This window comes from Phaseolus vulgaris, chromosome 3 (genome assembly GCF_051622355.1).
Source record: "Phaseolus vulgaris cultivar YP4 chromosome 3, ASM5162235v1, whole genome shotgun sequence".
Classification (NCBI taxonomy): domain Eukaryota; kingdom Viridiplantae; phylum Streptophyta; class Magnoliopsida; order Fabales; family Fabaceae; genus Phaseolus; species Phaseolus vulgaris.
This window is the reverse complement of record NC_143500.1, coordinates 28,302,240-28,319,962: the sequence shown is the minus strand read 5'-3', so window position 1 is coordinate 28,319,962 and position 17,723 is coordinate 28,302,240. Positions and strand designations below refer to the sequence as shown.

The 17,723-nt window shown below is 34.8% G+C and overlaps 2 protein-coding genes across 2 annotated transcripts; one reads left to right on the top strand and one right to left on the bottom strand.

The window, feature by feature from the left end:
* Nucleotides 1-7,389: 7,389 nt before the first annotated feature.
* Nucleotides 7,390-9,242, top strand: LOC137806929 (tRNA/rRNA methyltransferase (SpoU) family protein). Its single transcript, XM_068607324.2, has 3 exons — nt 7,390-7,699; nt 7,777-7,903; nt 8,700-9,242. The coding sequence occupies exons 1-3, from the start codon at nt 7,391-7,393 to the stop codon at nt 8,918-8,920; spliced, it is 657 nt and encodes a 218-aa protein (XP_068463425.1). The 5' UTR covers nt 7,390; the 3' UTR covers nt 8,921-9,242.
* Nucleotides 9,243-10,883: 1,641 nt separating this feature from the next.
* On the bottom strand, nt 10,884-12,058 carry LOC137806927 (protein DMP2). The gene has a single exon (XM_068607321.2). The coding sequence runs from the start codon at nt 11,763-11,765 to the stop codon at nt 11,145-11,147; it is 621 nt and encodes a 206-aa protein (XP_068463422.1). The 5' UTR covers nt 11,766-12,058; the 3' UTR covers nt 10,884-11,144.
* Nucleotides 12,059-17,723: the final 5,665 nt, after the last annotated feature.

Below are 17,723 nucleotides of genomic sequence, written 5' to 3'. Positions count from 1 at the left end.
AATGTATTTCATGTCATAATTAATACCAAGGTTTTTAATATACAATATTGAAAGGAAGAAAATAAATAGTAATCTCCTGGCAAGTGGAAATCCAACCCCATCAACAATGTCTTCAGCACTCAATGGCTCAATCATTGGTGAAAAACATGTCATTCGGTCCCATGCCCAACACTGTAATAGCAACATGCATCCTCCGATATTTTCTTGATTATAATTAATACCTTCATCCAATATACCAAATTACCAAACTTTGAAATAAAAGATTATGAAGTGTTTGAATCAACTATGCCATGAAGTGATTCTTTGTGCATTTAGCAAGATTCTCACATAAAGCAAGTCATGCCATGAAGGAAAAAGCCAAAAATGAGTGAAGGAAAGCTGATGTGAATTGATTAAGAGAAAACCCATTGTATGACACTTTCAAGAATTGGATCAAGATTCTAAACCATTCAAGAACTCATCAAGAACAAAAGATTTGAAACAAGAACACAACAAGAATTAAAACTACCGATTGAAACACAACAAAGAACAAAACCCATCAATTGAAACTCAAGAATTCAATATAGAAATGGGTTTCTATGGAAAACAAAACAAGAACATCATGTACAAATGAAAGGAATCGAACAAAGTGAAGAACAAGTGCAACAAATGAAAGGAAACAACAAAGGGAAACAATTGAACCGATTGAAATTGGAAAACTACAAGAAAACAACAAAAGGGTAATTATGGAAGATGAAAGGAGATGGACTTATGTGGTTGATGATCCTTGGAGTGTTTCACGCCACTTGAAGGGTGGAGAAGCTTCAAGATAAGTGTATGCTGCCACTTGAGAGTCCCAAGAACCTCCCAAGATAAGACTAGGAATAAAAGTAGAGAACAAATCTTACACAACTCTCTCACCAATTTGGTATAGTTTCTTTACTCATAAATTTGTAAAAATGTGCGTGACTTTACAGATTTATCTGGAACTTGATAATGCAAACTGGAATCTGAAATTTAAACCACTGAAACTTCAAGCTGTTATCTCAATTTGGGCACTGGAATCACCCAAAAATGTATACTAATTAATTGTGATAAATTTCCAAAAATCACTGCTGCATCACTGTTTTTCTAGAGTCAGAATTTTACACTTTGTACGTAATTCATTTATCATTTTTTTTGTATTTTGATTTTTGCTATACTTCTTTTCTTCACTATTTTTTAACACTTCAAACTACATAAATCTAGAGTTTTAGAATTTTTCTCCAACAATTGTAATTTGCATAAACGAAAACAGTCATCACAGTTTCAGGAAAACAGAGGAAACCTATTCTGGAATTAAAAACAACATTGAGAAACTTCAAAAGACACAATGGAATTGATGTATATGAACTTGTATGGATCTAACACACAAGTATGAACTCAAATCTAAAAAGAAAAATGCACCAAAGGATCAAAAAAACAGAAACATAAAACTGCACTCAAATAAAATCAATCAACCAAAATTATCAAGAAAAGTACTACATAGAATTGATGACATTTTGGGAGAAACATGACTTTGACAAAACTTATAGGGATTAAAAAGTCAAAATGACACAAACACCATGAATTGCAACAATTAAAAACAACAAGAAAGACCCAAATATAGTAAAAACAAAACAGCACACACAAAAAGGAACCTAACAAAAAATCTGCACAAAATAAGTTGCTGGAAAATAAATTGCTTGAATTAAAAGTGTCAAATCAACTCAAAAAGAAGAACAAACACATGGCTCATGATACCACATGATATGAGTTGATTGGGAGAAGACCCATTACATGACACTTTCCAAGAATTTGATCAAGATTCTACAAGCAATTCAAGAACACAAATCAAGAAACCAATGGGAAACCCATTTCAAGAACACAAATCAAGAAACCCATGGGAAACCCATTTCAAGAACATGAACCAAATAGAACATCAACAAGTAATTCTAACCGATTAAAACAAGAACCAATGACAAACTATTGATTAGAAACATTTAATAGAAACATTTGACCGATTGAAAATCTAGAACAAGAAACAAAACATGTGTTTAGAGTTTTTGATATAGAATGGGTATGGAAGAAGAAAATGAAGAGTTGAAGAAACTTATGTGGTTGAAGACAATGGGAGTGATCACGCCACTTGGATGGTGGAAGGCTCCAAAATGAGTGAGAGTGCTGCCACTTGAGGATTCCCAAGACCCACGAGATGAGACAAAGAGAAGGAAAGCAAGTCTCACAAAGAAACCACTCAAATTCTAGAGAGTAACATCACTTTCAATTTAAATATTCAACTTTCAACTTATGATACAAGGCACCATGTACCTCTATTTATACAAGGCAAGGGAGTTGGAAGAGTCACTCTTCTAGTTCCTTCTCTAAAATAGCGCCTAAGAGAGAAAGGAGTTGGAAGAGTCTTTCTAGTTCCTTCTCTAAAGTAGCGCCTAAGAGCCTTACATGAGAGGTTTCTTTTGGTTTTCCTCTTTGGTACTTTCCTAAGGCTACTCCTATATTATTTACAAAAGATATTAATTGGCTTGGACCTCATCTTTTGAGAAGACTAATAAGAAGAACTTCAAATACTTTGGGCTTTGTCCATTTCTCCTATTAATGAGGTCTTTATTTGTTTGTTGAGATGACCCTTCAAGTATAGCATCCTTGGTCATCTTCAAGTATTTTTTGTTCATATCAAAAGCACATGGAGGAAAAAGCCAAAGTGAGTGAAGGAAAGAACATGGAGGAAAAAGTCAAAGTGAGTGAAGGAAAGTACATGTAGGAAAAAGCCAAAGTGAGTGAAGGAAAGCACATGTAGGAAAATGACAAAACAAGTTTAAGTGAAACTCGTATACCACATTGGCAATTTCACTTTGAAGTTGTATTCACCATTGGAGATTTCACCTTAAAGTCGTGGGTACCATATTCACTCATTTAATTTGATGGCATAACTGATTTACTTGAAAGCACGCTTGCCTAAAAGCATGAATTAAGTGAAAGCACAATTCACTGCAAGCACAAATACCACAAATAACTTGAGTGAATGGGGGATTTGGAAAACATATTCAATTCCTCTTAATAATTTAAAAGCTTTTGGTAACTGTCATATATATACACTAAAAGCAAACAACCAATGAAAGTAACTCTTCCTAGAACCACAAAATCATCAAACTTATTTCACAGTTTAGGAAAGAAATCTTCATGGGAAGTTTCGATTAGAGTAGAATTTGTTTTATATATTCCTCTTTACAAGGTAATAATTTAAATTTTGTATTGAAATATTTTCTAAGTATTCACGCTGATTGCATGCACTTTATAATAACAATATTAATTATATGTTGCATGTGGTAGATGAATCCGTTTTACATTGGAAACAATTCTATTAGCACTCAGGAGGAACCCGTAATCAGAGATATTATTAATGAGTTTAGTAAAGACGAAGATGTTGATGATTTACCCGAAGATGGTGGTTTCTCAATGTCATCACTTCGACAAAGTGATTTCAATAATCAATCTAGACAAATAGCTTAATATGACCTTTCTGAACGGATGACTTTTCCTAATAAAGAGGCTACATTGGTTGTCATCAAACAATATCACATAGCTGAAGGGTTCAAATTTGTTGTCGTGGAGTCAAAGACGGATCGATATGTAGCCCAATCCACTAACTACAATAATGGATGTCAATGGCAGCTTAGAGCATCCTTCAGTAAAATCCATGATACATGGGAGATCAAAAGAATTGAAGCACCCCACACATGTTTGTCGAACACTTTTTTTGATGATCACATAAATTTGGACTCCAACCAAATTGCAACTGTAGTGGTCAATTCCATTAAAGCAAACTCATCCATCCATGTGAAAAGTTTAATTGCAGAAATTAAAAGTCGTTATGGTTATTCTGTAACATATAAAAAAGCATGGATGGCAAAACAAAAGGCGTTTGCCTTGGAATTCGGCGATTGGGACGAATCCTATAATCATCTTCCAAGATGGTTGCAGGCGGTTCAAGAAAGTGTTCCTGGGACATTTGTCGAATATGTAACTCGACCTTTTGTTATAGGCGGTGTTCAAGACAACTCGTGCAACATCTTCGAACGAGTATTTTGGGCTTTCAAGCCTTGCATTGATGGCTTTAATTACTGCAAGCCAATAGTCTAAGTTGACAGAACATTCTTGACCGGAAAATACCATGGAACTTTGCTAACTGCAATTGGTCAAGATGGCAACTGAAACATATTCCCTTTAGCTTTTGCAATAGTTGAAGGTGAAACAAAAGAAGCATTGATCTGGTTCTTCCGCCTGTTGCGATCACGTGTCATACCACAACAAAATATCTGCATGATAACTAATAGAGGAAAGACCATTTTATCAGCATTAAAATCTTCAGAAGTAGCTTGGGAAGGACATGGTCTCCTATCAGTATATTGCATATGCCACATTGCATTTAACTTCAATAAGAAGTTCAAGAATGTTGAGGCGAAGAGACAATTAATAAACATGGGTATTTATCTTAATTTAATTCACTTATATTGATTATTCTTGTTGCAACACAATCACTTTAAATCATTTAATTTTTTACATTTCACAGGTTATGAAATGAAACAACCAATTTTTCAGGCAAAGTTGTTGGCTCTAAAATCACAATTTTAGCAAGCTTTTGCTTGGATAGATCAAATACCTTTGGAAAAATGGACACAAGCATATGACGGAGGCAGGAGGTATGACCACATGACAACAAATTTAGCTGAGTGCATGAGTTCTGTATTAAAGGGAGCACGATCGTTACCCATATGTGCTCTTGTGAAGACAACTTTTGAAAGAACCAAATCTTGGTTTGTTGAACGAGGGACGAAGATAGAGTGCATGTTTTGAGTTGGCCATCAACATCCAGAAGATATTATTGCCTTGTTACGGAAAAATGAACAACAATCAACTTTGTGTCATGTCCAAAGCTACAATAGACAAAATCCAGAGTTTGATATTCAAGAGCTATCCACTGCCCAAATACAACGCTTACCTATGTCATACACAGTAAGACTTAATGACTGGTGGTGTGATTGTGGGGAGTTTCAAGCTCTCCGACTTACTTGTGCTCATATTATCGTTGTTTGTTCGGCATGCCATTTACAACTAACAACATTCATTGATCCTATCTATAGTTTGTAGTATATTTTGAAGGCTAACGAAGTTGAATTTCATCCAGTTCTAAATGAAGATTATTGATGAACTTATATGGGACTGAATATCATCTCGGATCCCTACATACGTCGTAAGGAATCAGGCAGACCAACAACTAATCGTATACATAATGAAATGGATGAACCACTTCTAAATAAGCCAAAAAAATGTTCTTATTGTAGGAATGAAGGCCACAATAGAGCAAATTGTCCATATAAACAATAGTAGAACGTAAACTCTTATACTATTTTCTTGCTTTCTATGACAATTAAGTTTTCAGTTAACGTTCTTCATTTTACTTTTTCAATTAAAGTTTAAGCTTTATTTTAGCATTTCAAATTTAGAATTTTACCATCTTAATTTTTTTATTATAGATTAAATTTAATTTAATCATTTTTTAAAATAATAATTTTATATTATTAAATATTATATCATTAATTTTATTAAAAATTTAAAATAGTTTTTATGTATAATAATTTTTTTTTCTGAAAACTTATTTAGTTAATTTTTTAAAAAAATATATTTTTATTTAATTATATATATAAAAAGTTATAATAGTAAATTAAATCTATCTAATTTTCTATTATTATTGTTATTATTGTTATTATTTTAAATATTAAAATTTAATTTTCTTTAATTATATATTAAAATAAAGTTATAATAATGAATTAAATTTATCTAATTTTCTATTACTTTTATTTCTATTTTAAATACTAAAAAAATATATATTAAAATGATTATATATTAAAATATTTAAAACATATTTATTATATAATTCTTTTTAATTTTATATATTATTATATATAAACTTAGGATGTTGAAATCGTATTTCATATATATGATTTTTTTTCTAAAATTTAATATGTTAAAATATATTTTAATATTAAAATCGTATATGTGGAATACGATTTTAGTTAGAAATAGTAAATCTTTTATATGATTTTTAATTTTTTTCAAAATCTCTATTGTGATTGATGATTTTATTTTATGAAAATTTTGATTGTGGTTGGCGATTTACCCATTTTGAAAATAAAAAATAAATTTGGCCATTTTAAAAATATAAAAGAAAAATTGCACCATTGAGAAAAAAACCTTATAAGTCCGTAGGCATCACTAATGAAGGTTTATACGAGAATTTTTTCTTTATGTATCTTCATAGGTTCTTCTGCCATCCTCATACACAACGTGAAAAAATACTTTTTTATTTTTTTTGTGTCATCCCTATATAGTAGCTTCTGGATAATGTAATCCGGACACACATTTGAAAAAAGACTTTCGGATTACATAATCTAAAAACTAATCACGCATATGAAAAAAGACTTTCAGATTATGTAATTCGGAAGCTAATTACGAATTTGAAAAGAGACTTTTAGATTATGTAATCGGGAATATTACAAAGGGGTACTTTTGGAAATATAAAAATTTATGGAGGTACAGGAAGAAACAGCCTTATACGAGGATGTCAGATATATCAGGGCTTCTAACATATTACTTATAGGGCAATTGCTTCCTGCACCATATCACTGCACCCAATTCCAGTGAAAAATAGTGGAAAAGAAAAAAATACCCTTAATCTATTATTTTTTTGTATTGCGTATTTTCTTATCCAGAATGAGCTTTTGATTTTTTTTCTGGATTTTTATTTTTGGAACATAAAAAGCTCTTATGGATCTATTTTTCAGAATATACTATTTTCAATTCTGGATTTTCATTTCCAAAATAAAAGATATTTTCAGAATTTTAAAATTGTGTTGGGTGCAGTTTCAAAAATATTGGTGTAGGAAGATTTTGCCTACTTATAGAAGTGAAAGCAAAGCAAAACCAATAATAAAAGAGAGAAAACGTTGTGTACAAATATTCATGCAAATGCTTCTCTTATTCTTATACCGTGTCTAGTCATTAATAAGACTGAATCTGTAAAATTCTTGTACATGTTGTATTCCATTTCTATCGTAATAAAAATCTCTGAAAAATTCTTCTACGTTTAATCGTCTACACTTAACAAAAGATAAAGAAACTTGCGTTTGCATATTCTGAAGTGGTAATAATGAGATGACTGGGTTGGGTTGAGTGTAATATGATTGGGCCGAAGTGGAGGCCCGAGAAGGAGGAGTTGGGCCCATATTGTAATTTGAATTTGTGAAGTGAAAGGAAGGAACCCTGGGGAAGGAAACGGCGTTTGGAGGTGGAAGGAGAAGCTGAATCGAGAAGAATGGGGTGGGAGAGCTACGTGGTGGTGCACAACATAGCAAAGAGGCACAACGTAGGAACGCTGGCTCGCAGTGCCACCGCGTTTGGCGTCTCAGAACTCATCCTCGTTGGCCGTAGAGATTTCAACTGTTTCGGCAGCCATGGCTCCTCCTCCCACCTCCGATTTCGACACTTCCACTCGCTCCACGACGCTCGCGACTTCCTCAAAGACAAAGACTGTGATATTTGCGGCGTTGAGATCACAAACGACGCTCTCCCTGTCAACCACCACCCTTTCAAGAAGAGCACCGCATTCCTACTCGGAAACGAGGTAGTTGCCTCTCAATCGCTTTTCCATCAATTTCAATTTTCCCCTTCACTCCTCAATTTGTTTTAATCTATCTGCAGGGCCAGGGTCTTTCTCCTAAGGAAATTCAGATATGCGACTTTTTCGTCTATATTCCTCAATATGGCGCCGGCACTGCTTCCTTGAATGTCACTGTAGCTGCTTCCATTGTGCTCCATCATTTCGCAGGTTTCGTTTTCTATCATTAGATCAATTACATTACTGTGTATTCAATTAAGGATTACCTTATTTTATATAAAAATTCCCATTTTTTTTGCTGCCTATGCCAACCTTTTTTCCAGTGCGTCTACTTCTTTGAAGTTGGAATATATGTTGTGCATCATAAATTATATTAGGTTAGATTATTTTATTTGATCTTTGTTGTTCTTTCCATTTTAAGCATTAGCCTCTCTAAACAAGAAAACTGTAAAATTTAGTATCCTTACTTGAATATTTGTCTATTGCTACGAAAGCATTTATAGACTAAAACTTAAAAATTTTGAGGAACTAAAATTTAAGTTAGAACATTTATAGAAACGAAGAGGATATTTTAACTGCTATTATGTACATCTTACGATTTTCACGAAATGACTGTTTCAGTCGTACAATGGATTGCAGAAGTCAAAGGGTGGAAAAAAAAAATACAAGTCCTGCAACTATTTATTTCTTTGCAAAAATACAAATGATTGATTGTCTTTTTATTCTGCATCAAAATTTGTCTGCAAGATACATTTATAATCGATTGTATGTATTTATTTTTATAACAATAAATGATTACGATCTTTTATTCTTATTTTCTTTCGAATTTATACTTTCTTTATCTTCAGCCAATTCATCATATTTTTCATTTTCAGCAATTGTGTACTAAACTATGGGAACTGCATTTTGTTACAAATGTAATCTTCGTTAAGATATCAGTGCAAACTGCTTTTGATATATTCCATATAAAAGTGTATGTAGTTGCTGAAACATTTGTTTTTGCCAGTCTGGGCTGGTTTTGAAGAGAGATCTCGTGATGGAAGTAAATTTGTTGTGGGTGAAAGACCCGTAAAACAGGGTCGACGTAATTACTGCACTGAAGCAAAAGATTCTATCATTGAAGAGCGTAAAGCTAGAAGAGAAAGTGCTGCCAATGGTTTCTTTGACGAGGCTGAGAGTAGCAATTCATCTGCAAACCTCCTTGATACATTATTTGTTGATGGCTGATGGAAAATGTGATTCCCTGACGGTAGTGATAATTTGTCTTTGAGATCGAAGGTTGAGGGCTTTAATGCATCAGTTGCAACAGAGGAGAAGCAACACCTTGTCTATGTAACATTTCAAACGAAATCATCAGGGGGGAAGGCAGCTACTGTGAGATCAGGTGTTTATATTGTAATTTATAGTGGAGTTTGCTGCAACTGTCCCCAGTTACGGGACATGAAGTTAAAATCAATATTGTTTTTGTAAGATGATACTGCCATTTGCTTTCACACTCTTTTTGGTTTAATAATCTTGTAATGGAACTAAAATTTGCAGAGTCTAAAAATATATTCAACCACAGTATTATTTTAGATAATGAAATAGATTACATAATTTTCATTGAAAAAATAAAAATAAAAATAAAATATGATAAAAATATAAGAAAATTTTATAAATTATCAAAGTATTAATTATTTGATATTTAACTACTACTTATGATTTTATGTTTTAAATTATAGTATGAGTGGTAGTAGACTTGTTTTCTTTATGATTTTGTATACTTTTTTTAAAGTAATCAGCATTTTGAGAATTATTTATTTATCTAATTAAACTAGTACAGAATTTTTTAATGCGGTTTTAAAAGTCATAACTCCACTCTTGTTTTCAAGCGCTTCGATGATAATCTTATATTCGAAACTAATTTAAATCAGAAACTAGGTTTTGTTTTTATCTGGAGAAAATATTATTTTAAAATAATAAATTAAAGAAAAATAATGAATTTAATCTGTGAGATGAAAATTAGTCACTGTCATTTTATTATCGAAATTGACCAAGTCTTTGACTCCTGAAGATACTTAATTGTAAATTTATAAATTTTAAAAATTACAGTCAGCTTAAGTAGTTTCTAAAAAATAATGTTTGAAGAGTTTAATTCTAAAATAAATTAGTTTAAAAATTTTCTATCATTAGTTTAGAAATATATTTATACAGTAGGTAAACGTGACTTTAACTTATTAAACCTTATTTTACGACTGTTTCTTCCTGCACTTCCATATCTTCTTCTGGCACCTCCATACACAACATGAAAATACATTTTTATTCTTCTTGTGCCACCCCCATAGAATAACTTCCGGATTATGTAATCCGGAAATACATTTAAAAAAAGACTTCTGGATTACATAATCCGGAAGTTAAAAAAGACTTCCGAATTATGTAATCTGGAAAGTAATCATGCATCTGCAAAAAGACTTTTGGATTATATAATCCGAAAGCTAATTACAAATTTGAAAAATGACTTCCGAATTATGTAATCCGGAATATTACAGAGGGACATTTTTGGAAATATGAAAATCTATGGAGGTGAGAGAAGAAGGTATGGAGGTGAAGGAAGAAGCAGCCTATTTTACTATTACAGGAGTCCATCCTGTTAACATTAGGCCAAGTTTCATTTTCCCAGAACAGATGTTATAACTATTGGATCAAAATTTTTGATTATGAAATAATATTATTTATATAAAAACCAATATTTAGAAATAAAATAATTAGTTGTAATAGTAACTAAAGTAGATATTATTTCAAAAATTTTAAAAAAATTGATTTTTAAATTAGTTTATATTATTGTAAAATAGTTTTTAAATCAGTATCTAATTAGCAGGTTTTAACTATCAATAATTTAGATTTTAAATTTAGTAGAAAAACCTTAGATATTAATTGAATATCAATTTAAAAACCATTTAACAACAATAAAAATTAATTATTTTTTATCTTTGTTTCTATTTCATGATTTGTTTTGTAGTGATGTGTTATATATATGAGAATTGATAATTTGACATCCGTGTTTTAAATTACACCTTTTTAAATGATAAAAATATTTTTTTATATTTCATAACCTCTCTTACATAAAGTTGTAATTTGGAGGAATACAAAAAAAATTGGGTGTCAAAATAATATATATATATATATACACTTTGTGCCATTACAACAGGAGTATCCACACAAACCCAATAGTACATAAAGAAAATTTTAGCCATGAAATTCTGATAAGACCAACCTGGTCCCTGTACAAACTCACAAGAACATTCCAAGAAGAAAGTTTTGGAGCAATATGCTATATTTATCGCTGTCCAAGTCACTAAAATGCAGGCGATTATTCTTCAGTTTAGAGTCACAGGAAATAGAAAAGTATACTGCATCACTTTTTCGTACCATGCGCCAATATATATTTTCACAGCCCCAAGTTTTATATTGATTAGGCATTGTGATTCGGATTGTGAGGAGGAGCTGTGTCGTTGGAATCAGAAGTTAAAGGGTATCCAATTCCATGGCGATAATTGGGAAAAATCATGAACAACCCACCCGCTACTGCCCCAATAGCTGTGGGAATCACTTGAAGAAGAAGCTTCTGAGTTGACTGAAAACCAGGGTAGAAGCACTGCACAGTGTTGCTGTCCAATAGCCCCAACACTGCAAACACAGTCAACGACAACACAGCATGCACCAAGTCTCCAAACTTGAGTCTGTAGCTTGACAGGTCAACGGAGTTGGAAGCCGGAGAAGGCCAGAGTCCCTTGGGGGTTACGATGCCATAGTGCCTCTGCTTGTCATTACCTGTGTAACTATCAGTGAAGGAAGAAAAGGCGCAACTGAGGCCACAGAGCAGAAGGAGAATGGCGCAGAGGGACTTGTTGGTGGCGTGGCATTCACCACTGTTGGTCAAAACGGGGTTGAGAAATTGGAACACGAACACTGTGCCTGTTGGGAGAAGCTTTATGAGGTTGCCAACTGATGCGCCAACTGATGCGAGGGTGCTGTTTCTCAAACCATTGTTTTTTGAGGTACTTGGTAACAATGATGAAGTGTCTGCAATCATTTTTTGTTTGTCTTTGTACTGTTATTTTTTTCTGCAGTTGCATGCAGCTCAAACTGTTTCACAAACATACCACTGGTATTGTATTAGTTTGTGTTTTTTGTTTCAGTGCCCCATGCCTGTGTTCATCTTATAGGAGCAGAAGTAGGTTGTTCCGTAAAATAACTAGCAATCATATGGGGAGCATTCATTGTTGGAGATCCCATATCGACAAGAGATTAGAGTCTTTCATTGTATATAAGTGGATGCAAACCTCAATCCTATGAGCTGATTTTATGGAAGTTGAGTTAGACTTAAAATCCACTTTGTAATATTCATCTTCAAAAATCATGACCATCTATTCAATGACATGCACATTGAACCATTCCAAAGATTTTCAGAATAAAAGTCATACAAGAAAAAAAAAAATACAGCGAACACAAAGTCAGACAAAAGAGAGAGCAATATTCTGAATTTTCATTTCCCAAGTGTGACTCAGTTGGATCGAGATCCACTGTCAACAAATTTCAAGATTATAATAATCTTTTGATTGAAGCTTAAATTTATTTTTCAAGATCGTATGAGAGTTATTGAGAGTTTATTCTTACGAAATTTGGTGGAATTAATGAGTAACTAGCTATCTATTACCCACACAAATATTCATCTCAACGTACAATATTATTGACATGAAAGGGTATTTTATAAACAAGCCAACTTTTTTTGAAATAGTTATATAAAAAAGTTATATATTAATGTATACATAAATTAGTTTTATTATAGAGAAAATAACTTTTATTTTAATTTTATTTTCTTTCTTAGTACTTATCAAGAAACAAGTCCAAACTTATCCTAAGCTATTAACAATAGGAGCATATTTTACTATACCTTGTTAAATTGTTAGACAGAATAAAAAATAATAACAATACATCCATTATTCATTAATTGATACATTTCAACTATTGCTTATCAAACAAAAATACACTTCAACTTGCAGATAAAAAAAAAACACTTCAACTACTGAATAATTTAAATGAGTTTTTGGTAAATATTGACTTTATCTCATAAGATAAACTCAATTTATTTTTTAAGAAATGTTTATAGAGATATTATCTAAAATATTATCTATGACTTATTCCTCCACATATTTATCAAGAAACAAGTCCAAACTTAGCTTAGGATAAATAGGAGCATATTTTACTATACCTTATACCTTGTTAAATTGAAAGATAGAATAAAAAAATCACTAAAAAAAACATGAGATAGAAACCAATTTTAGAAACCAAGAATAATTAGTTTTTGGTTTCTAAATTAGTTTCTATTATTGTTAAATAGTTTTTAAATTAGTATGTAATTAACTATCAAGGTTTTAACTACCAATTATTTAAATTCTAAATTTGGTAGGAAAAACTTTTGTAGTTAATTAGATACCAATTTAGAAACCATTTAACAATAATAGAAACTAATTTAGAAACCAAAAGTTTTTTAGTTTCTAAATTGATCTTTGATCTAATCACTGTTGTATCAGTCGGTCACCGGACGACCGAGTCAAACGACGCACAATATAACAAATGCGTAATAAAGTAGTTGTAAATGAAGTTAAATAAGTCAAAGACACACTTCGAGATACACCTCCGTGATATCAGGAAACCACCACACACGATCTGAAGACCACTACGCACGTCTTGGTGAACGGATTATCTAACCCACACAAGTGGAGGCCTAAGTCAACCTATAAATAAGACTTCTGAAGGGGAAAAACGTAAGTTTTTTCATATCTTATAAGAGAACAAACCAAAATACTAGCATTGACTTGAGCGTCGGAGTGCAATCGCAGGTACCCCCGACCGGCGGAGCACACACACAGCGAAAGGAAGGACTTCAAAGGATTAGAAGATCATCAGCACGACAACGAATTGTGTACCAGTGGATAAACATTACCTAGGCCCCGTCATCCATACAGGTACAATTGGCGCCCACCGTGGGGCCTAAGTAATTTTTAGCCTTGCAAACACAAGGACTTCAACGAGCAACGATGGTATCCACAATGAACAAGACTAACAACAACAACACGACGGAAGAGCAAATGGTGATGCTCCAAGCCCTCCAAGCCCAGATGCAGGAACTGTGACAAAAGGGAATCACAGATCAACTGCGTCATGAAGAGGATCGGCGTAGGCAAGAGGAAAAACAACGTCGGCAGGCAGATGAGATGGCTCAGTTGAAGGAGCAGAACAAAAGGTTGCTTCAACGACTTGAAGAGTCCGAACGGGAAGAGCATTCCCACACACCAATATCGACGCCGCAAACACATCAATCCAGGACAAAACCACCAACTCTCCAAATTCATGGGACGCATCACGGTTCACTTACACACCACACACACCAGAGCTTTAAATATGTCACTCCTGACAAGGAAGAAAATCCAAGGGGTCACCCTTTCATGGACAACATCATTGCTGCACCTTTTCCCGATAAGTGGAGAGGTTTGACAATGAACCTCTACGATGGTTCTACTGATCACTTAGAGCTTTTATGGACAAATTCAGCAAGGTTTGTATGGGGATTAGGAACTTGAACCCAGAGATAGCAATGCACCACTTAGTCTTGACCATACTGTTAGGCCAGTTTACTGAAAGCCTTATAAAACGACCACCATATAACATGGACGAACTAAGAACGAGAGCCACCAAATTCATGCAGATAGAAGAACACGTTGATTATCACAGAACAACACTGGTAGAGGCTTCTGAAAAAGAAAGGAATAAGGGCGTCCGTCCTCCCACAATGGGGACCGACCGCGACCGATACTGTTTGAACCGAGGTCCTCGTTTCCACAACTATACCCCTCTAACAGTACCTAAAGGAAAAATTCTGGATGAAGCCTTACAAGTCAAACTTATCCCGACTCTCAAACAAGCGTAGACACCACACAATGTAGATACGACCAAACATTTTCAGTATCATCGCAATTACGGCCACACGACCGAAGGCTGCCAAGCATTAAATGATAAAATAGAAGAACTTGTTCAAGCTGGTCATCTCCGCAAATTCATTAGAACGTCTACCGCCGCACCACGGTCACCTCAACGTAAGATTGACTACTTCAGAGATAAAGAACGCTCTGGACAAAGAGACACTCGCAACCGTGATTATTATCGACGTACGACCCGACAAAAACGAAGCGAAAGTCCGGTCAGACGGACCCGTCCCCGAAGTGAGAGCCCTGAGCAGAAAAGCCGAACCAAACAAAGGGTTCGTTAAGTTATTAACACTATTGCTGGCCCAGTTTCGCTCGGCGTACCAGCTCAGGAAGTTAATTATATCGCAGGCGGCTTCGCAGGTGGTGCATGCTCCAACTCGGCAAGGAAGAAACATGTGAGGGCTATTCAATCCATCCATTCAACTTCAACACATAAACATCCACACATACCTCCAATTACCTTTACTGATGACGACTTTACCGCAATTGATCCAACCCAAGATGACCCCATGGTCATCATGGTGGACATAGAAAAATTTGCAATAGCGAAGGTCCTAGTAGACCAGGGTAGCTCGATCGACATCCTATATTGGGAAACCTTTAAGAAGATGCGCATTTCCGAAACAGAGATAAAACCTTATGATGAACAGATAATTGGATTTTCAGGAGAACGTGTAGATACCAAGGGATACATTGATTTATTCATTACTTTCGGTGATGACTCTCTAAGGAAGACAATTAACATCCGATACCTGCTAGTCAATGCCAACACCTCTTACAACATACTGATCGGACGTCCTTCTATCAACAGGTTGAAAGCTATTGTTTCCACCCCTCATTTGGCCATGAAGTTTCCTTCTGTTAATGGAAATATTGTGACGGTGCATGCCGATCAAAAGACTGCACGGGAGTGCTATGTAGCTAGCGTAAAAGTTGAACTGACCAAGCGATTATATACTACGACGAACGGTCGATCCCCCAGTAGAAGAGGACGGTCGCAAGAAAGGCGTTCTAGAGGTCGAAACTCCAGGAAACACTTAGTTGCCTTGGTAGACCTGGATCCAAGGCTGGATGACCCTCGGATGGAGGCCGGAGAGGACCTTTAACCTGTATTTCTCTGCGACAACGACCATAAAACATACATGGGGACATCCTTAAAGCTGGATGACCAAGAGGTGATAAGTAAAACATTAATCAAGAATACAGACCTTTTTGCTTGGACCGCCGCAGACATGCCCGGGGTAAAACCCAATGTCATTACCCATCGTCTGTCCGTATACAAGGAGACTAGACCAATAGCCCAGAAAAAAAGGAAACTAAGGGAAGAGAAGCGTCAAGCGACCATAGAAGAAACTGATAAGTTGGTACAAGCCGGTTTCATCCAAAAGGCTCACTACGCCACGTGGTTAGCTAATGAGGTATTGGTTAAGAAATCTAACGGTAAATGGTGAATATGTGTAGACTACATGAACCTCAACAAAGCGTGTCCGAAGGACTTTTATCCCCTACCGACTATTGATCGGCTGGTCGACGGAGCAACTGGATATCAGATTCTCAGTTTTCTTGATGCATATTCGGGCTACAATCAGATCCAGATGCACCCGCAGGATAGATAGAAAACAACTTTTAGGACAAATTATGATAACTTCTATTATGAGGTCATGTCGTTCGGCCTCAAGAACGCCGGAGCCACTTATCAGCGATTGATGGATTATGTCTTCCATGACATGATTGGAAGAAACGTCGAAGTATATGTCGACGATATTGTTGTCAAATCTGACTCATGCGAGCAACATGTCTCAGATCTGAAGGAAGTTTTTCAAGCTTTACGCAAATATCGCATGCGTCTGAATCCCGACAAGTGTGCGTTTGGTGTAGAAGGAGGAAAGTTCTTAGGTTTTATGCTCACCCATCGGGGCATAGAAGCAAACCCTGAAAAATGCAAAGTTATCGCAGAAATGCAGAGTCCTAGCAAACTCAAGGAAATCCAAAGGTTGGTTGGACGACTCACCTCCTTGTCTCGATTCGTGCCAAAACTTGTGAAACGAACGAGACCCATCATCCAGTTGTTAAAAAAGCCGTCCAAGTTTGAGAGGACTGCTGAGTGTGAACAAATCTTTATCTAGTTGAAAGCATTTTTGGCATCCCCACCGGTTATCCAGAAGTCGAACGCACGCGAACCTATTATTGTTTATCTTGCTGTTTCAAGCGAAACAGTGAGTTCGGTCCTCATACAGGAGATAAAAGCCGAAGAAAGGCCTGTGTATTTGGTTAGCCGAGTTGATAGAGATCAAGAAGAAGAAAAGAATGATGTTGAAGTTAAAGATGCTCCAAGACATATTAGCTCATCATCCTTTTTATCTCAAAGGATAACAAGGAGCAAAGCTAAAGAGTTAGGAAGTAGACTTCAAATGTTTTCTCTTTTTGTAGTTTCTTTTGTATAAAATTTAAAATACATAGAGTAGTGTTTAGGAAGGTGCTAAAGAGGGAAACCTAAGACACCTCTTGTGTATAGCATCTATAGGCGTTAGCTTTAGGAAAAGTCTAGAAGGTGCCTCTTCACTTTCCATTTTAGGCGCTAGAAGTGGAAGAGTTATAGGCTACTTTGGAAAGCTTCTTTGTATTTGGTGATCGGTCCTTTCCCCTATAAAAGGAGGGCTTGAGTCTTTGAAATAATAGAACTGATTTTTGAGTAAAGAACCTCTCCCAAATTGGTGAGGGAATTGAGAGAGACTTGTGTCTTCTTCTCTTCTAGTCTTATCTTGAGTGCATTCTTGGACTCTCAAGTGGCGACAACTACACTCATCTTGAAGCGTTTTCATCCTTCAAGTGGCGTGCACATCTCCAAGAGCTACAACCACATAAGTTTCCTAGTTCTTTTCATCTTCTTCATCCATTTCCATTCCAAAACAAATTCTAAAACATGTCTATGTTGTTTTTAGTCTTTTCAATCGGTAGAACTTGCTTATTTTGTGTTTTTGTTCGGTAGTTTCTTCTAGCTT